Source organism: Populus trichocarpa, chromosome 17 (assembly GCF_000002775.5).
Source record: "Populus trichocarpa isolate Nisqually-1 chromosome 17, P.trichocarpa_v4.1, whole genome shotgun sequence".
NCBI classification, from domain to species: Eukaryota; Viridiplantae; Streptophyta; class Magnoliopsida; order Malpighiales; family Salicaceae; genus Populus; species Populus trichocarpa.
In genome coordinates, this window is record NC_037301.2 from 13,337,594 (window position 1) to 13,363,138 (window position 25,545).

Here is a 25,545-nt window from a genome sequence, read left to right on the forward strand (position 1 = left end):
TTATTTTTCTTTCAATTTCATCCTTTAAATATTGATTTGATTGAGAATTAAACTTCATGATTTATTTTATTTGTTTTCTATTATGTTATCTTGGTCTCATGACCCGAGAATAATGCTTAATAGATTAACCCGAGTTCACTTCAGTTGTTTTTTGTGTCTTTTATTTCATTGATTTTTTCAATTTTATCATTTAACATTGGGTCAGCTGGGACTTAAGCTTCATAATCTATTTTCATTTGCTTTTTATGAGAGTATATTGGTCTCACGATCAAGGTCATGAGTGTTGGCATTTTAACCCTAGTTAAATTAGGTTGCTTTTTTTAAATTTTCTTTCTAAAAGCTTATATCAGTCTCATGACCTTGGACACGATCCTTCAACATTGGACTTGCTTTTTATTGGTTGTTCATATCTCATGACCCAAGTCGCGAGTTTGACGGGTTAACCCAATTGACTTATTTTTTCTCTCTTTTTTTATTTGACTTTTTTTTTCAAGTTTCATCAATTAATATTGTGTTTGATTGAGAATTAGACTTCATGATTTGTTTCGGTTGTTTTTTATTAGATTATCCTGGTCTCATGACCCGAGAATAATGCTTAATGGTTAAGTCAGGTTAACTTGACTTATGTTTTTATGTCATTTTCTTAATTAAGATTTTTACAAATTTCATCGTTTAACATTAGGTTCGACAAGGGCAATTGAAAATCGAGATTTATTATTTATTTTAACTTTTTCTATATGGGATTAGTTTAGTCTCAAAATCAAAGTTACGGATTTGACAGGTTAACCCAGGTTAAATCAAGTCATTTGTTTATAAGGTTATCTTTGTCTGATGACCCTGGTCATGGGTTTGGTGGATTGATGCCAGTTGTTTTTTATGTTTTTTTAATTAATTTCTTTTTTAATCTCATCATTCAATATTGGATTGATTTGGGATTGAAATTCATAATTTGTTTTGATTTACTTTTCATGAGGTTATCTCGGTCCTATGACCCGAGTTGCAAGTTTGACATGTTAACTCGAATTATTTTTTAGGTCTTTTTTTTAATTGATTTTTTTCAGTTTCATTCTTCAATATTGGGTTGATTGAGAATTAGACTTCATAATTTATTTTGATTTGCTTTCTATAAAGTTATTATAGTCTTATAACTCAGGCCATGAATTTGACACGTTAACCCGAGTTGTCTCAAATCAATCCAATATGTTGTTATTTTAATATTAAAAAAAATCATCTTGAAATTTTGTTTAGTCAAATATTGTTATACGAGTTGCATTTAATTTTTTTTCTGCCAAGAAAAAAAAACATTAGCAATATTTAAATATATTTTTCATATTAAAAAAAAATTTAACTTGACCCGCAGCACCGCGCGGGTCAAACATCTCATCATAACTATGAGACATTGCATGCTGGTAGATAAAGGAGTTGGAAAATAAGCTATTTGGGTATGGTAAGGCATGCATGATTTGTCAGCCACTTTTTTTTCCTCCTGAGATAAGGAATGTGGCAGTTAATAAGGACACCACGTCCCATACATGAAATGAAGCATTCTATATATAATATGTGACAAAGGTAAGGTGATACTGGGGCGGTTGCCGGATCATAGGCCGGTGTCTCCCCATGCTCACCTCCTCTTTTGGGGCATTTTAGTGGACTTCGGGACCCTCTTGAGTATTGAGTATGTTGAGGTATATAGCAATGTTTTTGTTTTTCATGATGAACCATGCGAATCAATGCTCCAATGAGTGCCTTTTCTTCATCCTTGTTCAAAGTCTGAAAGATTTAACATGATATCCTTTCATAGATTCTGTTATGTCTGTATTACTCTGATCCAATTTAACGAATGTTAACTCCACACCTCATTGTATTCGCAATGCTTTTGTCATCAGTTCATCTTACATGGTGCTGAAAAGTTCTAAAGCTAGAGCGAGTTTATATAATATTTTAAATCTAGGATCAATTACTTACAATTTTATTAATAATCCTACATTAAATTCAAGTACATTTCCTTTTCTCAATAAATATTGACTTCGAACATCTCTTTGGTAAAAAAAAAAAAACTTACTAACACCGATCTTAAATAAAAATTGAAACAATTAATCGAAATTTTAATAAAAATCAAATAACTTAACCAGTGTAAAACATATAATCAATAAATGATCAAGTTGATGTAACAATTACTCCTACTTCTATTGCTATGTACTTGTGGAGGGCATGTTTGCTATTACATTAGATTGCGACAACAAAAATAAGTACGGAGTTATGAAAGATAATGTTGTGAAAGCTAATTCCTTGTAATTTCATTATACTGATCTCTCAATAGAATGACCTAAGCAACTCATAGTGATGACGTGATTGAATTTTTCTAACAGTAGCTCTTTATTAGGAGATTTGGCGATGAAGGTGCACTAATGTTGATTGCATCTTTTTTTTTTTAATATTCAGATCAGTTTATACTTATCTCGACTAATCATATAAATTTTAAAATTAATAATCTGAGTAAGTTTCTGGTAACTTTTGAAGAGACTGTTAGAAAATAATATAAATCATATTCTGTGACCTCACCTAACCGTTTAAGTTTTTAGATTGAAATGATTCTTTGACATGATATCAAAATTTTAATGATTAAAACTTCACCTAACAACTTAAGATTTTAGATCGAGATGCTTCCTAGAAACTCCTACTAATTTCAATTAAAAAACAAATTCAAGAACTGAAAAACTCAGCTGTACGTACCTACGGGTCGCAACTTCTTGACAAAGAAAAAGTTCAAATGGTTTGCTTCTATGCATATTTTGAGATAAAAGTGCTTTAAAATATTCAGGCCGAGCTCGAAGTCTCTATACTCGCAAAGGCATACACGAGTATCTCCTTGAGTGGAGCAAGGAGTTGTCCAATGCTCATGGGTCCAAAAGGTGGGGGATAATAACTGGAGTTCATATTATTGGCCATGTTCTGTGCCAACTTCGAAGCTCTGCTTGCCACCATAGCAAAAGAAAAGGGAAGGATAGGAATTAGGTTTACCGTCTTTTCAACAAAACCCAACTAGGGCACCAGATACAGTAGCCATTTTGAAATACCATCTCTCCTGTTTTTTATATGCATCACTTTCTCTCATGATGATGAAAGGTATCTGATGATTAATTTTGAAAAAAGGTTTCATATTCTATTTTCTTTCCCATAGAAATGGCATGTCTGTTGTTTTTTTAGAAACCTTATCTTCTGCAACAAATATGCTCTCGACATTGTTCTTGGAGTGTGTAAAAAGGTAGTGTGTGCCAGTGACTCCGGGGCCATGGAAGGGAGACAATATGTTATGGAGGGTACATAGATCGATCATTTGCTCCATTTAACAAAATATTTACTAATTGAATGAATAGCGAAAATACATTTATAATATAATAAACTAGTCCAAAAAAAAAATGTATTTGGTTGGAAAGTTAGAAATAAGAAGTTAAATAATTTTCTGTTTTCTCAAAATAAAAATAAACATAAAGATATTTTCTTTTTGTTTCAATTATTTTCAATCTTTTTTTTTCCAAAACATTATTATTATTATTATTACTATTATTATTTATTATTTATTTTTGGAGGTGGTTAGCAGTGAAGCACTTAGGTGCATGTGTACCACACTCTTACAAAAATTTCAAAAGTCAATAATTTGAAAATAAAAGATGGTCACTTAATAATTGGTGGATGTGGTTGGAAGCCTTTGATAGATTATTTAATTATTGTGATGCTACCCTTCACACACGTAATTATGAGTACATATGTTGTCATCACAAATAATTAATCTCTTGTTCACTTAATTTTTGTAAGTGATTTTGTGATTAATTATTTAAATACATCATTTTTCATTTATTTATTCTCTTATCATTCCTTTCTCATTAATTTAGTTACTAAGTTTTAAAGAATGATTAAAGCATTAGTAGGGAAAAATAAGCCCTCAAATCTATGGCTACGAGGGTTAAACTTAAAGCGTAAATTCAAATTACCATTCCCTAATAATAATAAAAAGAAAACCCTATGTATTTCTTGTGTTTAAATTAGAAAAATGCGAATCTCCAAGTATTAATTAACATTTAGCAAGCAATTTACGAATCCATATGATATCCTTATAAACAACATTAGCAAAATTAATTTCACAAATCTAAGATTAAATTGTGAAAAATACATGCAATTCTCATGAATCCACCATCTAATATATATAGATATTACACATTGGATCGTAAAAGATAAATGAAACTAATTATTATACAGAAGTTATATCAAGAATATCTTTAACTACATAATCAAATAATATTCTGATAATAATTTCACAAACCATGCATGAGCTTTTAAAACATTATTGGAGTCATATTTACCTTAGTCGACGTCATCCATATATATATAACGTTTTCAAGACACGTATAATTTGTTATTATTGGGTTTCAATCTTTTTTGGGACCATGTTGTCGACAAATTATTGGATTAATGGGGTGCTCTTTTAAGGGAGAAAGTGGAGGCTTCGATTTAGTTACATGTCAAAGAAAACATCCTTGTAGTGAATGAAACATCAGATTCGAGAAACTTCGAGGTTCAAATCAATCAAATAAAAAGTGGGGAAAAAGAAGAAGAAGGAACACCATTGATGTCTGTAAACTACTGGAAGGCAATAACATGTAAAGATTCCTTGAACGAAAACAAAAAACAAATAATGGTAACAGATGTGCAAATTAGTGGAAAGGGAGAGATGCGAGGGTGCATGCGGTGCTCTTTCTAAAATCATATTCCAATTTGTCACTATCTAATCTTTCTTAAGATCAATTTGAATGTTCTTAATTCTTTTTTTCTCATTTTGTGTTTGATTTCCAGTTAATTTCATAATTTGATGTAATAGTTGTTAGATTTAATTCGTTAGATTGTTAGGTTAATTTATATATAGATCGCTAGGTGAATTGTTTTTATTAAAATAACACTATCTTTCACGTCAATAAAATTACAGGTCAAGTTAAATAAATTTAGTCAGAATAATATCTTATTTAGTTTAATTAAAAACTCAATCTAGATAAAATTTTATATTTTATATTTTTTAAATTAATTTATCAATTAAATTGAATTTAATAACTATGATGGATGTGGCTAGCTATAAAATAATTAACGAAATAAACTCCATGTACGTTATCTATATTTAATTGACGACTATAAATTAATTTTGAGATTTGAAAATTAAATCATCTAGCTAAACATAATAATTGTAATTGAAAAATGATTAATTAGTCTTTATTTCATTATTTCAATTTTATTTATTCTTATCATCTCAGTTTCAACTCAATACTTTGCATGAAAAAGAATTTCAAACCTAAAAATCATGATATCGAGTAACTTCTTAAAATTATTTGTTTTAAGAAGATCCATATATGAGAATGTGGCCTTTTTTAGGAAGAATCTGGCCATTGACAAACAAGAATACCTCTCAAGATAAAAGAAAATATTACACATTAATTAAAAATATTGAAGTAAAGGTTTTGAATTTAGGAATACATCAATCAATTATAGTTTTTGAAGTATTTAAGAATTAATACCCATATTTGAGAAGACGACCTTTTTTTAGGAAGAATCTAACCATATAATACCCTTAAGATAAAAGAAATCATCACTCATTTTTTTTACTCCCGTTTTTCAATATATTTTCAAAAAAAAAATTCAAAAAATACAAAAATTCTCAAAATGCATTTTTAATGCAATTCAGCTAATTTCTTGTCCTTTTATGGTTTTTTACCCTTTTCTCTTATTTTTTTATATATTTTCAATTTAAAAAAAATCTAAAAAAATCAGGAAAAAAAAAGAAAAAGAAAACAAATTATTAGTGAGTATAGTGTAATTAAGAAAGGGATGGGGACTAATTTGAACATTGAAAACCCCATCCCCAAACAACTCAAAAAATAGAAAATAACTAGTATATTGACCCGTTTTGGACTAATTATAGTTTATGAATTTAGGAATAAATCAACATATTGAATCTAGTAATATATCAATTATTTTCTACATCCTTATGTATCCTATCTTCTATCGCACCGCGTTTGGAATATATATCAATTTCTGATATAAATCCCTCACAATCGGGCTTTCTAGTTGGAAACACTGTAAAGTTTGGCCCAGGGGACTAAAATAGAATTTTGGGCTGGTAGCAGTCTGCTTTTTCTTTTTCGTTGGACTAAAAGCTATTATTTACACACCATTGAAGCGCCTTGAAGATGGATATGTGTTTTGACCCTTCGAAGATTGATGTGTGCTTAAGCCTCTGTTTCCAAGATGGCATCTTGGGCCTAAATCATTTGTTCAACCTTTTACTTTCTACGACTTTTGAGACGGTCCTGTGTTTCACTTCACGTTTATATGTTCAATAAACTTCGGATATGTGTTTCCTTTTAGGTTAATAAGTTAAATATGAATGTCAGTTATAATATGTTGTTTAGTATTATGTTTGAGGATGGACAAGGCAGTTCTCATTCAAGTTATGCGGAGATAAATCACAATTTGCTGCATTTTCGCAAGGTAACACCGAGATAGGAAAGAAAGAAAAGCAAACTTCGGTTATGAGTAACAACACTACATCACAACAATCAGTATTCTAGGGTTCTTTGATTTGTATGTAGTTAGCTGCACAAAAGCCTGTCGACAGGTTTCATCTATCTAAATATTTATACGTTTAGGATACGGCAAGAGACTGAAGGGAGTAATTGGGACTTTGGAAGCAAGGGAACACCACAGTCTTGGTGCATTTCTGTGTAAATTGCAGTGCAGACCCGCATAAGGCACAACATAGGATGACACGACTAAAGCTCCATCTTAATTTGTGGGCTCTCAGCACTGGTATGCTGTATAAGCTCTGTCTCGATATTGTTTGAAACAATACTTCCACCATTATAACCATTCATCAACAATTTCCCTATTTTTGATCTCCACTCTGAGCTATCCTTCTCATTCTTCCTGTCATGAAAAACTCTGTCACAGTAGTTTAGCATGGTTCCTAAACCACTATTAGGTGTCCACCCATACTGCATCAACACCTGAGCCTCGCCTTCAGTTATGTCTTCACCAACCTTAATCAAAGATTTGAACGCATTAGACATAGACGATTCAATTTGATGGAAGCCTTCAAAACAAATAAATTATCAAATTCAGCACACTAGTCTCCTGAAGGGGGTGGGGTAATCTGCCTAACCACTACCCTTAGAAATAAGTGCAAAAATGACTTACATCAGGTCAGATGGTAATTTTACCCCCACAAACAAACCTAGCTCGACCTAGAGCATTGCTGTTCCAGGTCATGCACTGCCCAATTTACATGGACTAATACAAAAACTCTCCTGCCAACTCTGTGAGCCAATCAGCAGACTAACATGTGGTGATTTCAAGCCCATTTAGCAACTGATCAAATGATGTCAATACAAGTACCAGTAGTCAGCCAAGGAAAACAGATTTAAGTTCTTACCGATAATGGTCTGTTCTCAACCACACTAACCCTGCCACAGTTGGTAAGTTTCATGGCAGTCACCAGACGCTTAATCTGCCAATCAATGGATATGGAATCTACCAGCTCAAAGAAATATGTTGCATAGCCATATTCAGGGCGTTCCAGCACTATTCTGTATTCAAGTGAAACTGAACACCATCACTTTCCAGTACAATATGTAGAGAATACTAACTTGAAGAATAATTTCTCTTGCAGAAATACCTGTTATGCTTTTTAAAGACAAATACAAATGACTGAAGATCTCGGCACCAACCCCATTCAGCAGGCCAATTACGAAACCGAAGATGCCGTGTCTAAAGAAGACAAGTCATAAATATTATTTTTAAAGTGTTTGATAAAAGAAGGTACAACTCTATCAACAACCACAAGTCCCCTGTTCCCCATAATTTTTACAGTAAACTTGTTACCTGCTCTACAAGGGAGAAGAGACATTCCAAACAATAACTAGGTCTTGAGGCCTTCGCACATTGTATGGGAGCGAGCTTTAGTAAGGAGCTACGCTGGAAAAGTAGCTGTACCACAGACAAAGAAAGAGGCTAGCATCAGAACAGATGAATTTGCAAAGCACAACATGACTTAATTAGGAAACATATAAAGTACATTTCTAATTCTACTTTTTCCTAGTTAATTAGAAGGCCAGAAGACGATGATGACTTGTTAAAAAATGGAACCAAAGGCCAATAGGAAGAAAAATTGAATCCCTAAATTTTGTATTAGTCACAAATATCTAGAAATTATAGATATCACAATCTCAGAAAATCACGGTCGACCTTTGACATAACAGCTTCAAGCTCTCCAAATCCATCTTCAATAAATGATTCGTCTATGGCCTCATCATTATCTGCCTCTCCATAAAGCTTGATTTCTTCAAGAGATACCCCTTGTTCAACTAACACCTGCCAATTGACATTTTCAGCGAAAACTAAATCTGAATTTCATGGAAAAGGGACGAGAAAGTTGCATGCATTACCTGCAGAAGTCCAGGAGCATCTTCCTCCAGTGCTGTTTCAGCAGAATCCCTGCAATTCAACAATCAATAGATCCAAAAATTGAGGGTTTACAGAATAGGGGGTGAATCACAGACACAAGTCCAGCTTTAGGGAGGGCAAGACATACGTGGCGGTTTTCTTCCTTTTCCGTGGTTGGATGAACCTTATTGGGTCTGGAACAGTCGAGCCATACTCAACATCAGAAGGGATGGCTTTACGCAAACATTCAGAATTCCCTGAAATCTTTGATTTAGAACTCTTCCATTTGGTCGGCATTTTGATGCGATCTTGCAATTGCATATGATCCAACTTGTCTTTGTACAGTTTATTGGGGATTTCAAGTTCAGTCTTCACTGGCACCTTGTTAATGGAGAAATTAGAGACACTGATTCTGTCCGAGTTGTGCAATTCATTGTTATCCAATGGTTCAGCCTTGACATTGATCATGGTTGATAAACTTGAGCTAGCCATACTATCAGCTGTTGCAGGCATGAAATGCAGTTTCTGGCATGAATTTGACTCCATGTTCAATCCCTGAAGTTAGCATATTCAGTCACTTTCTTTCAGAAGAAAGGCAACAAGATGTCATGTCTCTGACAAAGAATAAATTTCATATTGACCTCATAGTATAAAATACATAAAATCCCTTATTTTTCCTTTCAATGTTGCCATAGAGCATATGCTCTATATTCTCCACATACACGCAGAAAGAGTCGAGAACAATTTATCCACCAGCCAAAAATAATCATGTGGAATGTTAACTTACATTTCATAATCCAATCTGAACTCAGTTAACCATGCACAGGAAATATATTGTTCGTGCCACATGTATCATTGAGCACAAAAAGAGAAAACAAGGAGAATTAAATACAAAGTAATCACTCTAAACTAGGCTTCACATACACACACAAAATAAAAAGCATAAACAAGTGTTGACAGAGTTACAAAAATGTCAACACATAGATTGCTGGGAGGGGAAAAAATCCATAGCATTGCTTTATCAATTATCTATCAAAAGTCATACCATTTTATGACTTGAGTTTTAAACACCACAGAAAGCCATGAAAGCATATAGAGCAAAAGGTTTCTCAGGGAGCCACTCAGGCCAATGTACATGTCATACACCAAAATGCTCAATCAAAAAATAATAATATAATAATAAAATAAACTATAGTCAAGTCTAAAAATCTAAGGAAGAGCAGTAAATGAACAGTAGATAAATGCTCCAAGAAATTCAACTACAAGAAGAGAAGAGTAAAAGGTCATTGCAAAACAAAATTTGCACAAGGGAAGTATAACAAGGTTAATGATTTTTCAATGTGAACGGCTGCATGATGTAAATGCCTACACCTCAAATATCCTAGCAGTCTTCAACAATTGACACGATATTACACATCAGCAATCAGATTAAAAGGACAACAAATTACCTCCAAATTTGTCTTTTCCAACCTCAACATTTTCCTGGAAAGTAACATGAAAAAAGAAGAGTTGATTGTTGTAGGAAAAAAGGGGCACAGAGGCACAAGGGCAGTGCTACAACTTGTGGTGAGGGGGGCCATGGCCCCTCAAAAAATTTTATAAGGTTAAGTTTAACCCTGACTTTTGAGGGTTCATTCATTTAGACCCTGCCAAAAGTTTGCATATTTTATTTATGAACAAGTTATTTTAGATTAATTTTATGTCCATCCTTATATTTTTTTCCCCATATTGGCTCCCATTTACTTTACTCTAGCTCTACCACTGCAGAGAAATGAGTGCAAGGACACCAAAACTTTAAACAGTTAACTCCACCAAAAGACATAAAAACCACACCTTGATAGCAGCATCCCTTGCCGCACTCTCAATACAACATGATCAAGGTCATCTGCACAGTCAACAGAACTATTACTCTTGACCTTAATTGTTTGCAAATCAGCACCCGCAGAACCAGTCATGCTATCTCCTAATGTGCTCTGAACATTATTATACGAACACTCGAACTTCGCTTCAGCAGGTTGACTCTGCACCATTGAATTCTGGGTTAAAGTGCAAACAACTGTCTCAACTCTCAACTTTCTCAATTCCAAAACCATTACCAGCAACTTCTGAACACATTACCTGATCCAAACAAACATATGCATTTACTTTAGTCCCCTGAATACTGCAATCTCCCGACTTAACCAAGTCTTGCCCACCAATGCCATTCTGCAAACACTGATTTACTGCAACTTTGCAACCTTCTCTCACATTAGCAGAAGAGGCACTCACAGAAACTTCCTGTAGACCCCACATAAATGCGAGAAGAAAGAATATTGTATCATATCATATGTATAGGCATTCGCATGAATTTAATTCAAGAAAAGTAATAATTCAAGCAACAATTTACCCAAAATAACACTAAATAAAAAGACCCACAACACCATATTTCACACAATTGCCAAAAAAAAAATTAAAGAAATTAAATTACACCGGGCGCCTGGTTACCTGGGAATCCTCGTACTCCTTTCTAACAACAACATCAACATTGGACCTATACAAGAAATCAATCATAAAAAAAATAAAAACCCACGAATACAATCACACAAGGAATTTCCCCTTAAAAGAAAGGAAAAAAAAACGAAACTTAAAATTAAAAAAAGAAAAAACATAAACATAATCACATAAAAAATGAAAACTTCATGAAAAAAATTGACTCACTCACGTTGTATTTGGTTTCCCTGACAGTAATAATTTACGACGTTGTAGTAAAGGAAGATGGTCAAGCTCGTTGGACCAATCACCAATGTCATTGAATTCTTGCTCGGATTTTATGGGAATTACTTTTGAACCATTCAATTGCGCCATTTTTTCTTCTTTTTCGAGCTTCTCATTCACTCACATAATCCACTTCCATGAAGCCAAGACTGCCTCTTTATCTACGAAATTTAAATAAAATGGATAACAAGAGAAATGATTTCATTTCTTAATTAGCGTTTTGTGTTTCGATTTCGATTTGGGAAATTAGGGGTTTTGTATTCTAGGGTTTTTGAAATATTGAAATGGGGGGGGTGTTTGGGGGAGCTAAATGGCGCGAGGGAAGAAAAAAGACTAGGGGGAAAAATGGAAAAAATGTGGGACTGGAATTGAATTGAATTCCACGATTTGACACGCTTCTAAACAATTCTTTTCTTTTATTTTCTAGGTTTAAAAGAAGGAGAGGATAAGAGGTAAAAAGGTTAAATTATTTTTTATCCCTCTAACATTTTGATTTTGTTAATTCCATCTCTTAACAATTTAATTTGTTAATATGACCCTTGTATTTCATGATTGTTGTTAATATGAACTTTTCATCTCCGTGTTATATATATATATATATATATATATATATATATATATTCTGGTATGCCCAAATCATCCTTTGAATTTGGAAATTTAATGTTAGGGTTAGGATTTAGAAAATAAAGGAGAAAAGGTCGATCGTGGTGGCTAGGTTTTTTGTTTTTTAATGGTAAAATTGTAATATTTTTAATATAAGGGCTCTTTTAATCATTAAATAAAAAATAATGATATTTTTGTAAATAATTAGATTTTGTATTGACTTTTTTTTAAAGATAATGTTAAGTGATAGAGTATATATAAAATTCAAAATATAAATTGTTATTATTTTTAATTACAGTGGTTTATTACAATTTGGTTTTTTTTTAATATATCTTTTGATTTTTCTTTACATGGGGTAAAACATTGGCTCCATGACTCATATTTGTTTCGGTTCGGGTGTGTTGGGAAATGTGATATAAATTATATTTTTTAAATTTTTTTGTTTAAAATATTTTTTATATTTTTAAATCGTTTAGATGTGATGAAGTTAAAAATAAATTTTTAAAAATAAAATTATTTTTATTTTAATATATTTTTAAATAAAAAATATTTTTAATCAATATCATTATTACAATCTCAAACATAATTTACGATGAACGAAGCTATTAGATATACAATCGAACTATGGCTGCTTGTTTAACCCCAATTAATTGCTACAGGCGACAATTTAACTTTACTTTAAAGTTGATTCCAAGATATTTTAGGGTATGATTGGAATAATTTCTCATAATATAAAAGAAAGAGAAACGAGACAGAAGTAATATGTCTATATATAAAAAATATCCCAAAAATATATTTATTTAATATCATCATCTTTATCTTTTTAAACAAATACATTCCTATTTTTTTTTGTATCTAGTAATTCTATTTTAAAACACAAACCTCACTCGACCTAAGAGATTCCATCTAATTTTATTGATTTCTTAATGAAAATTCTATCTTTTTTTGTTAAAAAAACAAATTCAGATATAAGAGAAGAAAAAAATGTTTGACTAGATTTTTTTTATTTAATTTCCTTTAAATTCTATTTACTTAGATGGAAATAACAACAAAAACATTTTTTTTTTTGGGTTTTTGCAAAATAAAATAAAACAAAATAAAAATAATCCAATAAAAAAAACACATAAATTATCTTCCCCTGCAACAACAAAATCAACGAAGTAGTTCTTTACTCCAGCAAGCTGACAGATACGAGATACAGTCGGCGAAGGTTCCTTTATCCTCTCTCTCACTTTACTTCCCTTCGTTCTCCCATTTCCTTCCCTTCCCCTCCCCCTCAAGAGACAAAGGATTTATAGTCTAAAAATCTCTCCTTTCAAGATAAAATCTCTACTTTTCTCCAAATGGGTCTCTTTGATTCCCTTCTAAACTGGCTCAGGAGGTAAATTTCCCTCACTTTTTTTTTTTAATTTTTTGGTATTTCTTTTTTATTTTGTTGGTTGTGTTTGCTCTTTTAGTTTTGATTGGATGATGAGAATGTTTTGGAAAAGATGTGATGTTATTTATCATATATGCTGATTAATTGAACTAGATTTAATTTGTTAAGTTGCTGCTCGGGTGTTGCTAAATTAGTATGTTCGATATCAATTTGTTTTTCTAATGATTTTGAGGTGATAAAGTTTAAATATTGATAGTCGAAAAGTATACTAGGTTAAGAAATAATGTAAGCAACATAAAATTATTCAAAGGGAAAAGAAAATTGTGGACATAATTTGTATGTTTGTGATGGGATGATATGTGGATTGTAAACTTGACTATATTCGTTTTAGCTCTCCCAAGATTAATATTCGAGAGACATGAATTAGTCATGAGGAGTATTTCGTTGCATATTTTCTTTTACGCGTTTCGTTTAGTTCTTGTATGCAAGATTTTCATGATAAAAGAGGAGCTTTTGGAAATGGGTTATCCTTAAGCAGTGCCTAGATGTTGATAGAGAATACACATGAATAAAACGAGAAAAGTAATGTTGTTGTGGAAAAGTGGATTAATATAAACGAATAAAGGATTTGAGCTTTGTGCTTAAGCATATAAAAGGGAATTATATATATATAAACCAGATGCCATATAATGGGAATAATTTCGCATAAATTGCTGAATATGAAGGAAAGAGACGTACCCTTTCACATTGTATTACTTCATGAATTAGGAGTAGAAAGTCATCGCATCATAGAGTTTCGGCTGTTGTTCAAACGGTAGGTGTTGTTGCTCTGTGGTTAATGATCTTGGACTTATCAAGACAATAAAGAGTAGCTGCTCTGAAGATTAAACATATGCATAAAAATACTGCACGGCTGTGGTGGAGTTAAAATCTGTATAATTTTCTGTGAGAATGTCATTGCTTGTCTTGCACATGATTAGATTACCGTCTCATGAACCTGACCAAAACTGGAAGCCATTGTATGAAGAGGATGGTGGGGGGTTCATTTCTGTTCGTTTCTGGTTCTATGATACTTATTCTGTAGGCAATAGTAGTAGAAATGATCTTTTTGATTGATGTCATAGAACATTTTTGGTTTAGAAAGAGCCGAACAGCTTCCCTAGTATGAGAAAGCAACTGTGGTCAAATGGTTATTTGATGAACTTCTGGAAAGGTGGTTCACATTCTCTTGGAATGTTGTTGACTTATCCAAGCGTGCACAACTTTTTTTTATTCTTAATGTTATTTTAATCTGTTTGTCTAATAACTGTAATAACCAATGCACATTACTTCTTTCCATTGATTTTGCCTTCTGCTTCTGACATTTTATCAGCTTATTCTTTAAACAAGAAATGGAGCTATCCCTTGTAGGCCTTCAGAATGCTGGAAAGACATCTCTTGTTAATTCCATTGCTGTAAGTTGACACATACCAGGCACATATTTACGGGTTTTAGTGAGTGGCTCCCTTTTAACATTTTTCCATTTATGTTTACCAGACAGGTGGCTACAGTGAGGACATGATTCCAACTGTAGGTATCTTTTCCTTGAACAAATTCCAAATAAAGCATTTGGTGATGTTTAAAAGATATAGACTTTTCATACTATGAAAACCAGGTTGGATTCAACATGCGAAAAGTTACAAAAGGCAATGTGACGATAAAGCTTTGGGATCTTGGAGGGCAGCGGAGGTTTCGTACAATGTGGGAGCGTTATTGTCGTGGAGTCTCTGCGATTCTGTAATGCCACCCATTCTCTTATTCATCTTTGTTATGCCATTATCACTTCTCTTTATTTTTATTTTATTAGAATGCACTACCTATTAGGAACAAGCAAGAAACACTATCTTTTAGTTCCAGGATGATAAGTCAGAGTCATACCAGACCTTGTAATCCGCATCTATCATCGAATTTTTCCATGAAAACCCTGATTAACTCTTCTCTTGATCTTTGAACTGGTTTTTTTTAAGGCTACTGAATCTTTTGCCCCAATAGAGCTTTGGCTTTTGTTAGCTCAATCGATGACGTTGTTTGAAATAGGTATGGGTGCAGGCTACATTTGGCTTTTCTCAATGTCTATAGTAACGTACCCATAAAGCCAAAACTTTTATTTTTCTTTGTTGACTGTGCAGCGCCCACACACATCCACATATTTAACTGCATGTGAAGGAGGTCTTTTACACTTCTCTTTTCCCACAGGAAAAAAAAAGTACTGATAATAGAACACATACCTTGTCACATCCGAAATGCCCTCTCCTGCTGCATAGGAAAGCATCAATCGCCAAAAGAGAGAAGAAATGCTAACATACTGAATGAATACCTAGTCATACAGTTTATTGTTATGCAAGAAATTTCATTTTCTCAAATTAAATAATGCATTAAGAAGCCATGTTACTTTTGGTAATGGAAAATATAGGAAGATGACAATAAATTTTTTAACTTGGAATAGTTGTCCCAATCCTTATTCTTGCAGATTCCATGTTTTCTTTTTATATTGCCTTCACTCTAGTTAGCTAGAGCATTAGTGGATGATATCCGCGGTTGTTTTCTCCTTGGTATCTGTTTAATGAACTAACTCTTTTGTTTTCCATCTTGATTGATGCAAAGACAGATATGTAGTTGATGCAGCTGACAGGGACAGCGTTCCCCTATCTAGAAGTGAGTTACATGACCTCCTAACCAAACCTTCCTTAAGCGGAATCCCTTTGCTTGTCGTTGGCAACAAAATTGACAAGCCAGAAGCTTTTTCCAAGCAAGCTTTGGTGGATCAGCTGTGAGTTTAGTCCTACTATATGATGTAGATTTTGTTTCAAATTTTTCCCTCAAGAATTAAAGGTAGACATTTTTTTCTTATTTGTATTTTGTTGGACGGTTTCAGAGGTCTTGAATCAATCACAGATAGAGAGGTTTGCTGCTACATGATCTCATGCAAGGACTCCACAAACATAGACATTGTCATTGATTGGCTTATCAAGCACTCAAAAACAGCAACAGGATCTGTAGCTTGACTTTCTCCTAGTTGATGGTTTCTTTTACAATAAAAAAGGTGAAGAACTAAGCCTAGAAGCACAGAGTAGGCAATACAAATTCTTCCTGGTGGAATTTGTTTGTTGGTTTTTAGATCCCGGTTTCATTCCAAATGTTTTGTTTTTTACACTGTACAGTACCATAATGCTTTGCAGCGAGTTGTTTGTGCATTTTCTATTAACCTATTTCCTCGTGTATTTTTATCTTAGGAATTTGAGCCTGTCTGCTTATTTTGCAAGTTTTCTTGTATTTGTAATGTTTACTACTGTGCTTATATTGATAAAAGTTGCGATGATCAATTTCCAAATGAAACTAAAGCAGCATTTTTACTGGGAGGACAAAGGGATTGTGTCATTTAAGCTTCTGTATTTCATGTTTTATTGGAGGTTTGCAGAAAGGTGCAATTATAATAATTTCCAACACTCTTTTTGGAGGTAGGGGCGTGGAATTCCTTTTCCTTTCTGCTTTTCTTCTAGCCTCAAGGAAATGCCTAGCTGATAACTGTCGTGATCTCCAACTCCCCGGACAGCTAAGAACACCCTCAATAATTGCAACTCAATGTCTTAATTTATGTCTGTAAACCTAGATGCTGAATGGTGACCTGGATTGCAGAAAGCAGAAAGATCTTTCCAGGGATAAACAGGCAATGGTGTCAGCTAATGTGCAGACAGCAGAAAACTTAGCTGGATTGAAAAAGTCTAGTAGCTAGAGGGCATTGTTCTAGAGTCAGTAATGGGGCTGTCATTGACCAAATAGGGTTTCTTTTTTTCTTATATTGGTTAATAGTTTATTAATAATTGCAAATAATGCAGCCCAGAGGACAGTCGGATGTGCCAACGACATCCTACTACCCTCTATCAAATTGCCGACTAGATTAGCACTCTAATAATCGAACTGCCACCACATTAGGACATGTACAAATCATGGCTGCCACTCTGCATTGAAGACCTTGGTGCCTGCGGATGGTAGACAAGAGCAGTGGGAGTTACGTTAATGGTAAGCATCAAAGATTTTCTCTTCTTCGAGATTTGTCAACGAATAATTACAACAATATTGAAAGATCCCATGCCATTTCACCATGCAATACTAGCTCCTTGTGGCTATTCCAATTTCCACTCGATTCCCATTAAAACAAAGGGAGAAGATACTAAACTAACATTGAAAGTTAATATTGCTGTGTCGTATAGATTGTTTCCACGTTAATTCTAGTTCATATAGGACATGTAAGGTAGGATCACTTTCTTGAGTGATCTCTAAGGTTGAATGATTGGTTTCGGTGGTGTGTATCTCAGACAAGACAATTTTAGAGAGAATCAACAAAGATCTCGAGTTAGCATCAACAAAAATATGTTAGTCCTAGGTCAAGTCTTTTCCCTTACATGCCTATACGGATTTGGTTCATCCTTTCTTTTGTTGGGTCATTTTCTGCTTTATAGCACTGGATTTCATTTTCTAAAGAACTTTCTTGACAGAAATACTGGATTTCATTTTCAAATCAACAACCTTAACTATTGTTACTTTAGATAGACAACAAGGCAATGATTAATTTTCATGGACAACACTTAGATTCAAAGAATGATGCCAAGGATAATTGTGTTTACGGCAACCGCTCTGCAAATTTATGAATCTCTGCAATGCATGTGAACATATATGACTGAAATGTGAAAAACTCATATTTATAGCTATTAAACCCACATGAGTCAACTTGGCACAAGTCCGAAGTGATGGGTTTAACTCAAGTTAATATATATATATATATATATATATTTTAAAATCAAAATAATATTATTTTAATTTTTTTTAATCAATTAAGTTTTCATTAGGTTGATAGAAGGATATAATAGGACAAATTAAAAATGAGAGTTTTGAATAGTCAAGGGATTTACAACTAGACGAGGATATGTCATAAATAGACTATATATATATAGATGACCTAATAGATATTTTTGTGAACTAGAGAAAAGGAGCTAGGTCTAAGATAGGGCTGAGCATTTTCGGTCCCGTCCGGTTTTGGACCAAAATAAACAACCAAATCGATTTTTTTTTTGTTTTGGAACCGAACCGAAATTTTTCAGTTTGGTTCGGTTCGGTTTTTTCCCTTTCCAAACCGGTTCAAACCGAAATTACTCCGGTTGAGTTTTTTCTAGGCTTTTTATCGACCACATTTTTCAGCACTTTTGTTTTTTTACTTGCTTCCATTTTTCAGAAAATTAACTCCAATTTTTGTTTTGATAGATCCTTACCCAAAAGTTAAACCTAGCAAAAAAAATACACAAAACAAAACAAAAAAGATATCCCCAGCTGTGACTGCTTTCTTTGCAGTTAGGTTAGCTAGTCCGCTCTTTCCTGTTCTTCAAGCCCAATGAGCTTAGGGTGCCGTTGCACCCCTTCAATTAGAATATATCTTGATTTAGTGTCCTTTCTTCCCAGGGTTTTGGAATTTTCTGAAAAGTGTGAAATAAGAGTGGTTAGAACTAGGAATCGTTAGAACTAGATGAAAGCCAATGCCAGTTCCCGAATATCTAACGAAGCGATTTCAAATACTACTTACAAAATTTTGTAATAGGATAGCCTCAAGACTAGAATTCTTAAACCTTTATTTGCATATTCCCGCCATCTGAGATGAGAGATGAGAGACAGAGAGCATGGAGAAGAAAAAGACATATTTGAGAGATGAGAGATGAGATGCAGAGAGCATGGAGAAGAAGACAGATTTGAGAGATGAGAGACAGAGAGCAGGGAGAGGAGGCGACTGAGAAAATGAGAATAGTGATTTAAGTTTAGGGTTAGAAAATATGTTATTTATACTTGTTTTTTTTTTCAAGAGCTAGCTTAGTTGAACTGGGCTGGTTTGGTTCGGTTTAATCGGTTTCAAACTTTGAAAACTGAAACCGAACCGAACTGAAAATATTTTATGATTTTCTAATTGGTTTAATCGGGTTTTTTCACGGTTTAGTTTTTTCGATTATTTTTTTTTTGGTTTTCTTGGTTTAATTGGTTTTTCGGTTTTTTTTTTCACCTCTAGTCTAAGAGGAGGTCTGGTCATGTCAAATCAACATAATAACTAAAATAGACTATAACTTTTGATATGATCGTTGAATCAAGTTTAAAAGATTTTCAAGGTCTAATTCTATAAAAGATTGTTTTTTCGGTCCATCTATTATATGGAACTCCTTAAATTAGGTTACGAAGATCATGTTTGATTTTGTTTTGTTATTTTTCCTGATTTTTTTTATTTTATGATTTTTAGTTGCAAAGGTTTAACTCATGGTGCTTATCTTTTCTTATACTAGAATCTAAAATTTAACAAAAATCATTTTCAAACATTGTAAAAGCTATTAGTTTCTTAGTATCAAAGCAACGACATCTGACCTAACATACTAACTCAACCATGGATATCATATTGTCTTAACTTAGCATTTAATGGTACCAGAAAGAGAAGGGTGATATGGATCTGAGCTAAATCACAAACCCCACATGGTCCCACTCTTGAACAAAATTAGATCTGAGCTCATACAACTCAGTTTGAACAAATTAGATTTGTGCCCGAAGCAATAGTGCAGTTTCAAAGGGGACTTTATTAGGTTAAGCAACGTCATACAACTCAGTTTCAACAAATTATACCTGATCCACTAGAAGCAAAGAAACTGGATTATTTAAATTTGTTTGAAGACAATATATAGCTGTAGCGCTGTCCGTTTGCTGGAAAAGAATAGGAAATGCTTGAGTCTCCCGATGTATGTTTCTCAAAAAGGTAAAAAAGAAGCAGCCAATTCTCTGTGAAAGTACTCGAGAAAGAGTAAAGAAAAGGAGCATGCATCTTTGAATTTTGAAAGAAAGTTGAAGAACTCCAGGAGTAAGTGGCCTCTTTTAGTCAAATCATTGGTTCAATGTTATAAAACCTTTTCCAACTAATAATGGATTGGGAGATGCAAAAGCATGGAGAACAGAAGAAGATAAAATCATATCCCATGAGGAAGCATGCCATATTGTTGATTGCCAAGAAATAATTATAGAAAGTGACCGTTATCCTAAGCATGAACCGAGTAAGTGTCATACTGAATTATGAAGAGATTTTGTTGGAACTAGTCACCGTAGAGAGAGAGAGAGAGAGAGAGAGAGAGAGAGAGGCAAAAGCCACATCTTCCGAATGTAGTCAAGGGCTGTTTCGCATTTACATCAGTGGCAAGAAATCTCTGTAACCTCAAGTAGGATGTTTCTGTCTTGATCGATATGTCACAATGAGAAAGGCAAGACCAAGTCTTTGTCCAAATCAAACCATGAATGGACATGACCCTTAATTGATGATCAGATTGACATAGCACCTGCCTCTCAAATCATGATTGTTTATTGCATAATAATACCTTGATTATTCATCTCCTCTGAAAAGTGCCTATAAAAAACAAATAAGGCCGACATTCATGCTTGTAAATCTAACAGAATCTCACGTACCAAAAGCTTAACATTCATGACCAAAAGCTTACAAAGGAAAAGCACCAAAGTAAAAGATGCTAAAAGAATTACAGGATCATGTACTCAACTGAAATAACTTGCTAGTTATTCACACTTACACACAGCCAAGTACAAATATTAATAATGTTGGAGTTCTCCTATGAAATACGACATGAAAGGTAAAACAAAATGCAGAAGTAAACTGCAGCTACGAAAACAGGCAAGGGAAAATGGACAGAAGGAATGGAAAAGGAAGAGTTCATAAATGAAATGAACCCGAGAATAAACAAACAAATGAAGTGCTACATTAAACAATGTATGGAACACCAGGAAACATTGACAGATTGCTGATGTTTCTTTGTCCTTTGAGAAGATGGTGGTGCATCCGAATCAACTCAACAAGTATGTTAAGAGGGCTTGTCATCTACAATGTCATGTTCTTGAGAGCTAGAGCGGCAAAGGTCCTCAATCTGGCTTCTCACCTTGGACATTGAAGGGCGGTTATCAGGATATTGGGCAGTGCAATCGATTGCGAGCTGTAAGAGCTGAACCATATCTTCCTCTACAGTCTGATATCGAAGAAGCTCTAGATCAAACACCTCAGCAGTCCATTCTTCTTTGACAACAGATTGGACCCATCTTGGAAGGTCTACACCCTCATCATTCAATTGTGAATGTGTTGGAGCCTTTCCAGTGAGCAATTCCAACAGCAATATACCGAAGCTGTAGACATCAGCTTTTTGGGATACTTTACGAGCATCTGTCACTTCTGGTGCACGATAGCCATCGATACGGTTGGGAGTGGGTGTAAGACCTGCAAGGTGTGCAAGGCCGAAGTCGGAGACGCGGGCTTCAAGTGAAGTAGTAAGGAGGATATTTGACGACTTGATGTTTCCATGAGAGCTTGCAGGGCCTTGAGAGTGGATGTATGCAATTCCTCTGGCAGCTCCAAGGGCAATGCCAGACCTTGTCTCCCAATTCAATGGAGTCCTGCCAGACCCTTTATTTCCTGCAGTTGAAACCAAGTGTAATAAGAAACAAAACCAACGTTCCAAAAGTTATCTTAATCTTCTGTGCTCAATGAATCTCAACATAATCCAATGATTCATCCAAATCATGCCAACGCTAATATTTAGACACAAAACCATGATTGAATACTTTCAAAAGACCAGTATGCAACTGCAAACTGCAGTTGTCTAGATATAAGTATTCCCTCAAGGCAGTTTGAGAGGACTTTAATTGTTAGCTATCCAATGAGACATGATTTCTACCAAATAAAGGCAGCTTAATAGTGAAAAATATGATCTATTTCAGGTGAGGCAAAAACGGAAGTTCAAAACCATGTGTTCAGGATTTTAAATTACATGTGGTAAATCTCTGCAAAAGTTTTGAGGTTTCCAGTAGTATGCCGAATTATCAACAAAATTATTACATTACATGAAACAAGCATGTCAGAAAACCCAAATCAAGTAATTAATTTAGAAAGATAACAGAATCATCTACTAGACATAAGAAAAATCCAACAATAAAGGTGATTAGGAAAGAAAGAACAACAATTATAACAAAAGAACCAAAAGGAATAAATCATGATGCAAAAGAAGGAAATGCTCACCATGCAAAAGCGCAGATAAACTTCCCATGGGCATGTAATCATGAACAAGAAGCTTTTCATCCTGGCTGTAATAATAAGCCCTCAATGGAACCAAATTCTCATGATTCATCTTTCCAGCCCCTTCAATCTTCTCTCTAAATTCCTTCTCCGGTACCGTTACTTCCTTCAGCCTCTTCACAGCCACCACCAATCCCACATCCAGAGTGGCCTTATAGGCAGTGCCAAAAGTCCCCTTTCCCAGAACCTCTGCAGAAGCTTTCAACAAGTCCTCCAAACCAAATGCCCTCGCCGTGTTCCCAAAGAACACCAAATTCTTAGTCCCACTACTCTTAGCTTCACTTTTCACCACCGCCACAGCATGCCCTGCGCTTACATTACCACCTTCCCCAGCCGCCTTCCCACTGGGGATCTCAACTGCTATCTCCTTTGGCAGCTCAACATCTTTAGACCCTACTGTTTTGTCTCTCTTTCTTCGACACAAGAAGATCAAGATCATTAAAAGTAACAAAAATCCAATCACACATCCAACAGCAATACCAGCAATTGCTCCACCAGACAACTTATCATCATTACCATTCCCATTTGAAGCACCATTGCAAGAAACCAAAGGCTTCCCACAAAGCAAGGTCCCTTGAAAAGAACTCAAGGGCTTGTTAGACAACTTCTGAGGAACAGGACCAGTCAAATTGTTAAAAGAAACATTGAACTGATCAAGTGGCAAATTCAAGTCAGGAATAGAACCAGTAAACTGATTCTCCTCCAAATACAAAGTATCCAGCCTAGTCAAATTATTAAAACTTGGAGAGATCACACCTGAGAAGTTATTATTAGCCAAGTTTAACCTTACCAAGTTCTGCAACCTGAACAAGAATTCAGGAATCTCCCCAGAAAAGAAGTTCCCTTGCAAATAAAGATTACGTAGAGAAACAATATTGCCTATATCAGCAGGAATTGGCCCTGAAAGTGCATTGAACCTTACAGACAGCGATTGCAAACTTGTTAAATTTCCAAGTGCAACCGGCAACCGCCCTGAAAGTCCCATGCCAGGTAACCTTAACTCAACAACTGTGCTTCCCTTTTGATCACAAAACACTCCCACCCATTGACATGGATTATCTGAAAGATTCCACAAGAGTGATCTGCCTCCAACTGCATCACGCAGAGTAACCAGAGCTGCCCTCTCTGAAGCTAGATCTGACTCCACAGTAGAAAAAGAATTCAGTGAAAGAAACACAAAGAAGGTTATCAAAAGCAAAAGGCTTGGTTTCGGCTTCATTTTTCGTGGCAAAACCAAAAATGCACCAAAAATGAAAACCAACCCAGTAGAGTTAACTAGCTGTTATTAAGGTTGTCTTTGGTTTCTTCAAGTTTAGGACAGAATCAAGAAAGTTTATATTGGGACTTGAGGGTCCTCAAAAATGGAAATGGGGTGGTATGGATTCTTGAATTTTGTTGTTGTAGCAGATGTGAATGTGTTTATGACTTCTTTTAACTATCAGATGGTTGTGACCCCAGTGGGGGCGAGAGAGAGAGCCGCAGAGACAGAGACAGACAGAACTTGTTGTTGCTGTTTACTGTTAAAAGCCAGGCCAGTGGAGGGTAGAACTCACTTCCTTTGCTGAGTTGGCTATTGTTCTAGTTTAATAAAGAGTTTCCAACAATGATACAGTGATTCTGGAATAGAGATGACGATTTGGGAGAGGAAAGTTGCCATACATGTTTCACCTCAGAGCCATAGTTGTTAAACTAAGTTTAACTCGTCAGGTTGGAAAATTTACGATCTGGAGCTTAATTCAATTTAGAAAAAGACTAGTATGCTGCCCACGATGCCGCGGGACAAACAAAAATTGTTTTTTAGTGTATAAAAAATAATAGGTTAAAAAAATTCAAGCTCAAGGTATGGCAATTTAAATATTTATATATATAAAAAATAATAGTAAATAAATAGTTAAAAGAAACTACATCTGAGCCTATTCAGATTATTAAAAACAACCCAATGCTAACTTAACTAAAAAAAAACCGGGAAATAAAAATCAAACTTAAAAAAAAAAAACATTAGCTTAAAATAAACAGAAAAAAAACAAACAAACTTAGATAAATCTCATAAATATAGTTCAATCAAAAAAATTACAACTTGTTAAATTAATGATCCGAGTTCAATCGAGAACTTAAATGTCATTCAATTTAATTTTGAATGATGAAATTGTTAAAAAAAACTATTAATAAAAAAAACTTACAAAAGAAAACGAATAGCAAACAGACAATGGGGCTAAAATCTGACATAAAAAAAACCTAATAAGAATGAAATTAAAAAAAAATATCACAAACAAAAAAAAAATACAATTAAAAGAATTATGACCAAACTTGAAAGATTAAAAATTGATAAGGGGTGAATTTGAAAATTATTTCTAATATGATAGATTATTTATAAATTAAAAAAAGATGAAGGTGAAGTAAAAAAAATTGTGGAGGGTTAACCCAATAGAATCAAACCAGAAAAAAAAGTTTAAAAAAATAATTAAACAAAAAAACTAAAAAAACAAAAGTAAAAAAAAGATAAAAAAAAATAAGACATCATCAATTCAGAAAAAGAGAAACAAACAGGGCAAACCTCTTCAATCTGGTTTAATCTCTAAAAGTCACATTCCGTAAATTTTTTTACCTAGATTCAATCAAAAAGCATAATTCTCAACCAATTTAATTTTGAAAGATGAGATTGGTAGAAAAGTATTGATAAAAAACCTACAAAAGCAACAAAATAATAAAAATAAAATTTGATATGAAAATCTCAATGAGGATGCAATTTAATGAAAAAATAAAAAACAATCTCAAATAAAATAAATATCAATTAAAAGAAATATGACCAAGTTTTAAAGATTAAAAAAAAATATAGGGGTGATATTGAAAATATCTGTAAAAACCAATTAAACCCAGACAAACATCCTAAATATGGCTAAATCTTAAAAAGCCCGCAACCTATGAAACCCTGGATCTGAGTCCTATCAAGAAGTCTATTATAAGCCAATTTAAAAAACTTGTAAAAGCAAAAAAGATAACAAAAAAAAGTCCTGAGTGAACTTGATAGACAACTCGGGTTAACATATCAAACACATGACATACAACATGAAATTGGAATGTCCTTATAGATAGAAAAGCAAAAAAAAAAAAAAAACTAGCAAAAAAATTAAAAAAAAATGAA

General features: G+C 33.8%; 3 protein-coding genes across 5 annotated transcripts; 1 reads left to right on the forward strand and 2 right to left on the reverse strand.

The window, feature by feature from the left end:
• Positions 1-6,548: 6,548 nt before the first annotated feature.
• Positions 6,549-11,610, reverse strand: LOC18106631 (uncharacterized). 2 transcript variants are annotated; one of them, XM_006372502.3, is made up of 12 exons: positions 11,186-11,610; positions 10,969-11,014; positions 10,603-10,761; positions 10,318-10,520; positions 9,933-9,966; positions 8,633-9,039; positions 8,487-8,535; positions 8,287-8,412; positions 7,924-8,028; positions 7,718-7,809; positions 7,475-7,628; positions 6,549-7,082 (listed from the first exon to the last, which is right to left on the reverse strand). In XM_006372502.3, the coding sequence occupies exons 1-12, from the start codon at positions 11,326-11,328 to the stop codon at positions 6,816-6,818; spliced, it is 1,785 nt and encodes a 594-aa protein (XP_006372564.3). In that variant the 5' UTR covers positions 11,329-11,610; the 3' UTR covers positions 6,549-6,815. The 2 variants fall into 2 exon arrangements, with proteins under 2 accessions (XP_006372564.3, XP_006372563.3); XM_006372501.3 differs by having other exon boundaries at positions 10,318-10,505; positions 11,186-11,609.
• A 1,368-nt stretch (positions 11,611-12,978) lies between these two features.
• LOC18106630 (ADP-ribosylation factor-like protein 8c) lies at positions 12,979-16,624 on the forward strand. 2 transcript variants are annotated; one of them, XM_052448215.1, is made up of 6 exons: positions 12,979-13,222; positions 14,609-14,673; positions 14,756-14,788; positions 14,874-14,995; positions 15,867-16,028; positions 16,134-16,624. In XM_052448215.1, the coding sequence occupies exons 2-6, from the start codon at positions 14,611-14,613 to the stop codon at positions 16,261-16,263; spliced, it is 510 nt and encodes a 169-aa protein (XP_052304175.1). In that variant the 5' UTR covers positions 12,979-13,222; positions 14,609-14,610; the 3' UTR covers positions 16,264-16,624. The 2 variants fall into 2 exon arrangements, with proteins under 2 accessions (XP_052304175.1, XP_006372562.1); XM_006372500.3 differs by having other exon boundaries at positions 12,980-13,222; positions 14,592-14,673.
• Positions 16,625-20,716: 4,092 nt separating this feature from the next.
• On the reverse strand, positions 20,717-24,110 carry LOC18106629 (probable inactive receptor kinase RLK902). Its single transcript, XM_006372499.3, has 2 exons — positions 22,347-24,110; positions 20,717-21,743 (listed from the first exon to the last, which is right to left on the reverse strand). Exons 1-2 carry the CDS (start codon positions 23,620-23,622, stop codon positions 21,142-21,144), a joined length of 1,878 nt encoding a protein of 625 aa, XP_006372561.2. The 5' UTR covers positions 23,623-24,110; the 3' UTR covers positions 20,717-21,141.
• Positions 24,111-25,545: the final 1,435 nt, after the last annotated feature.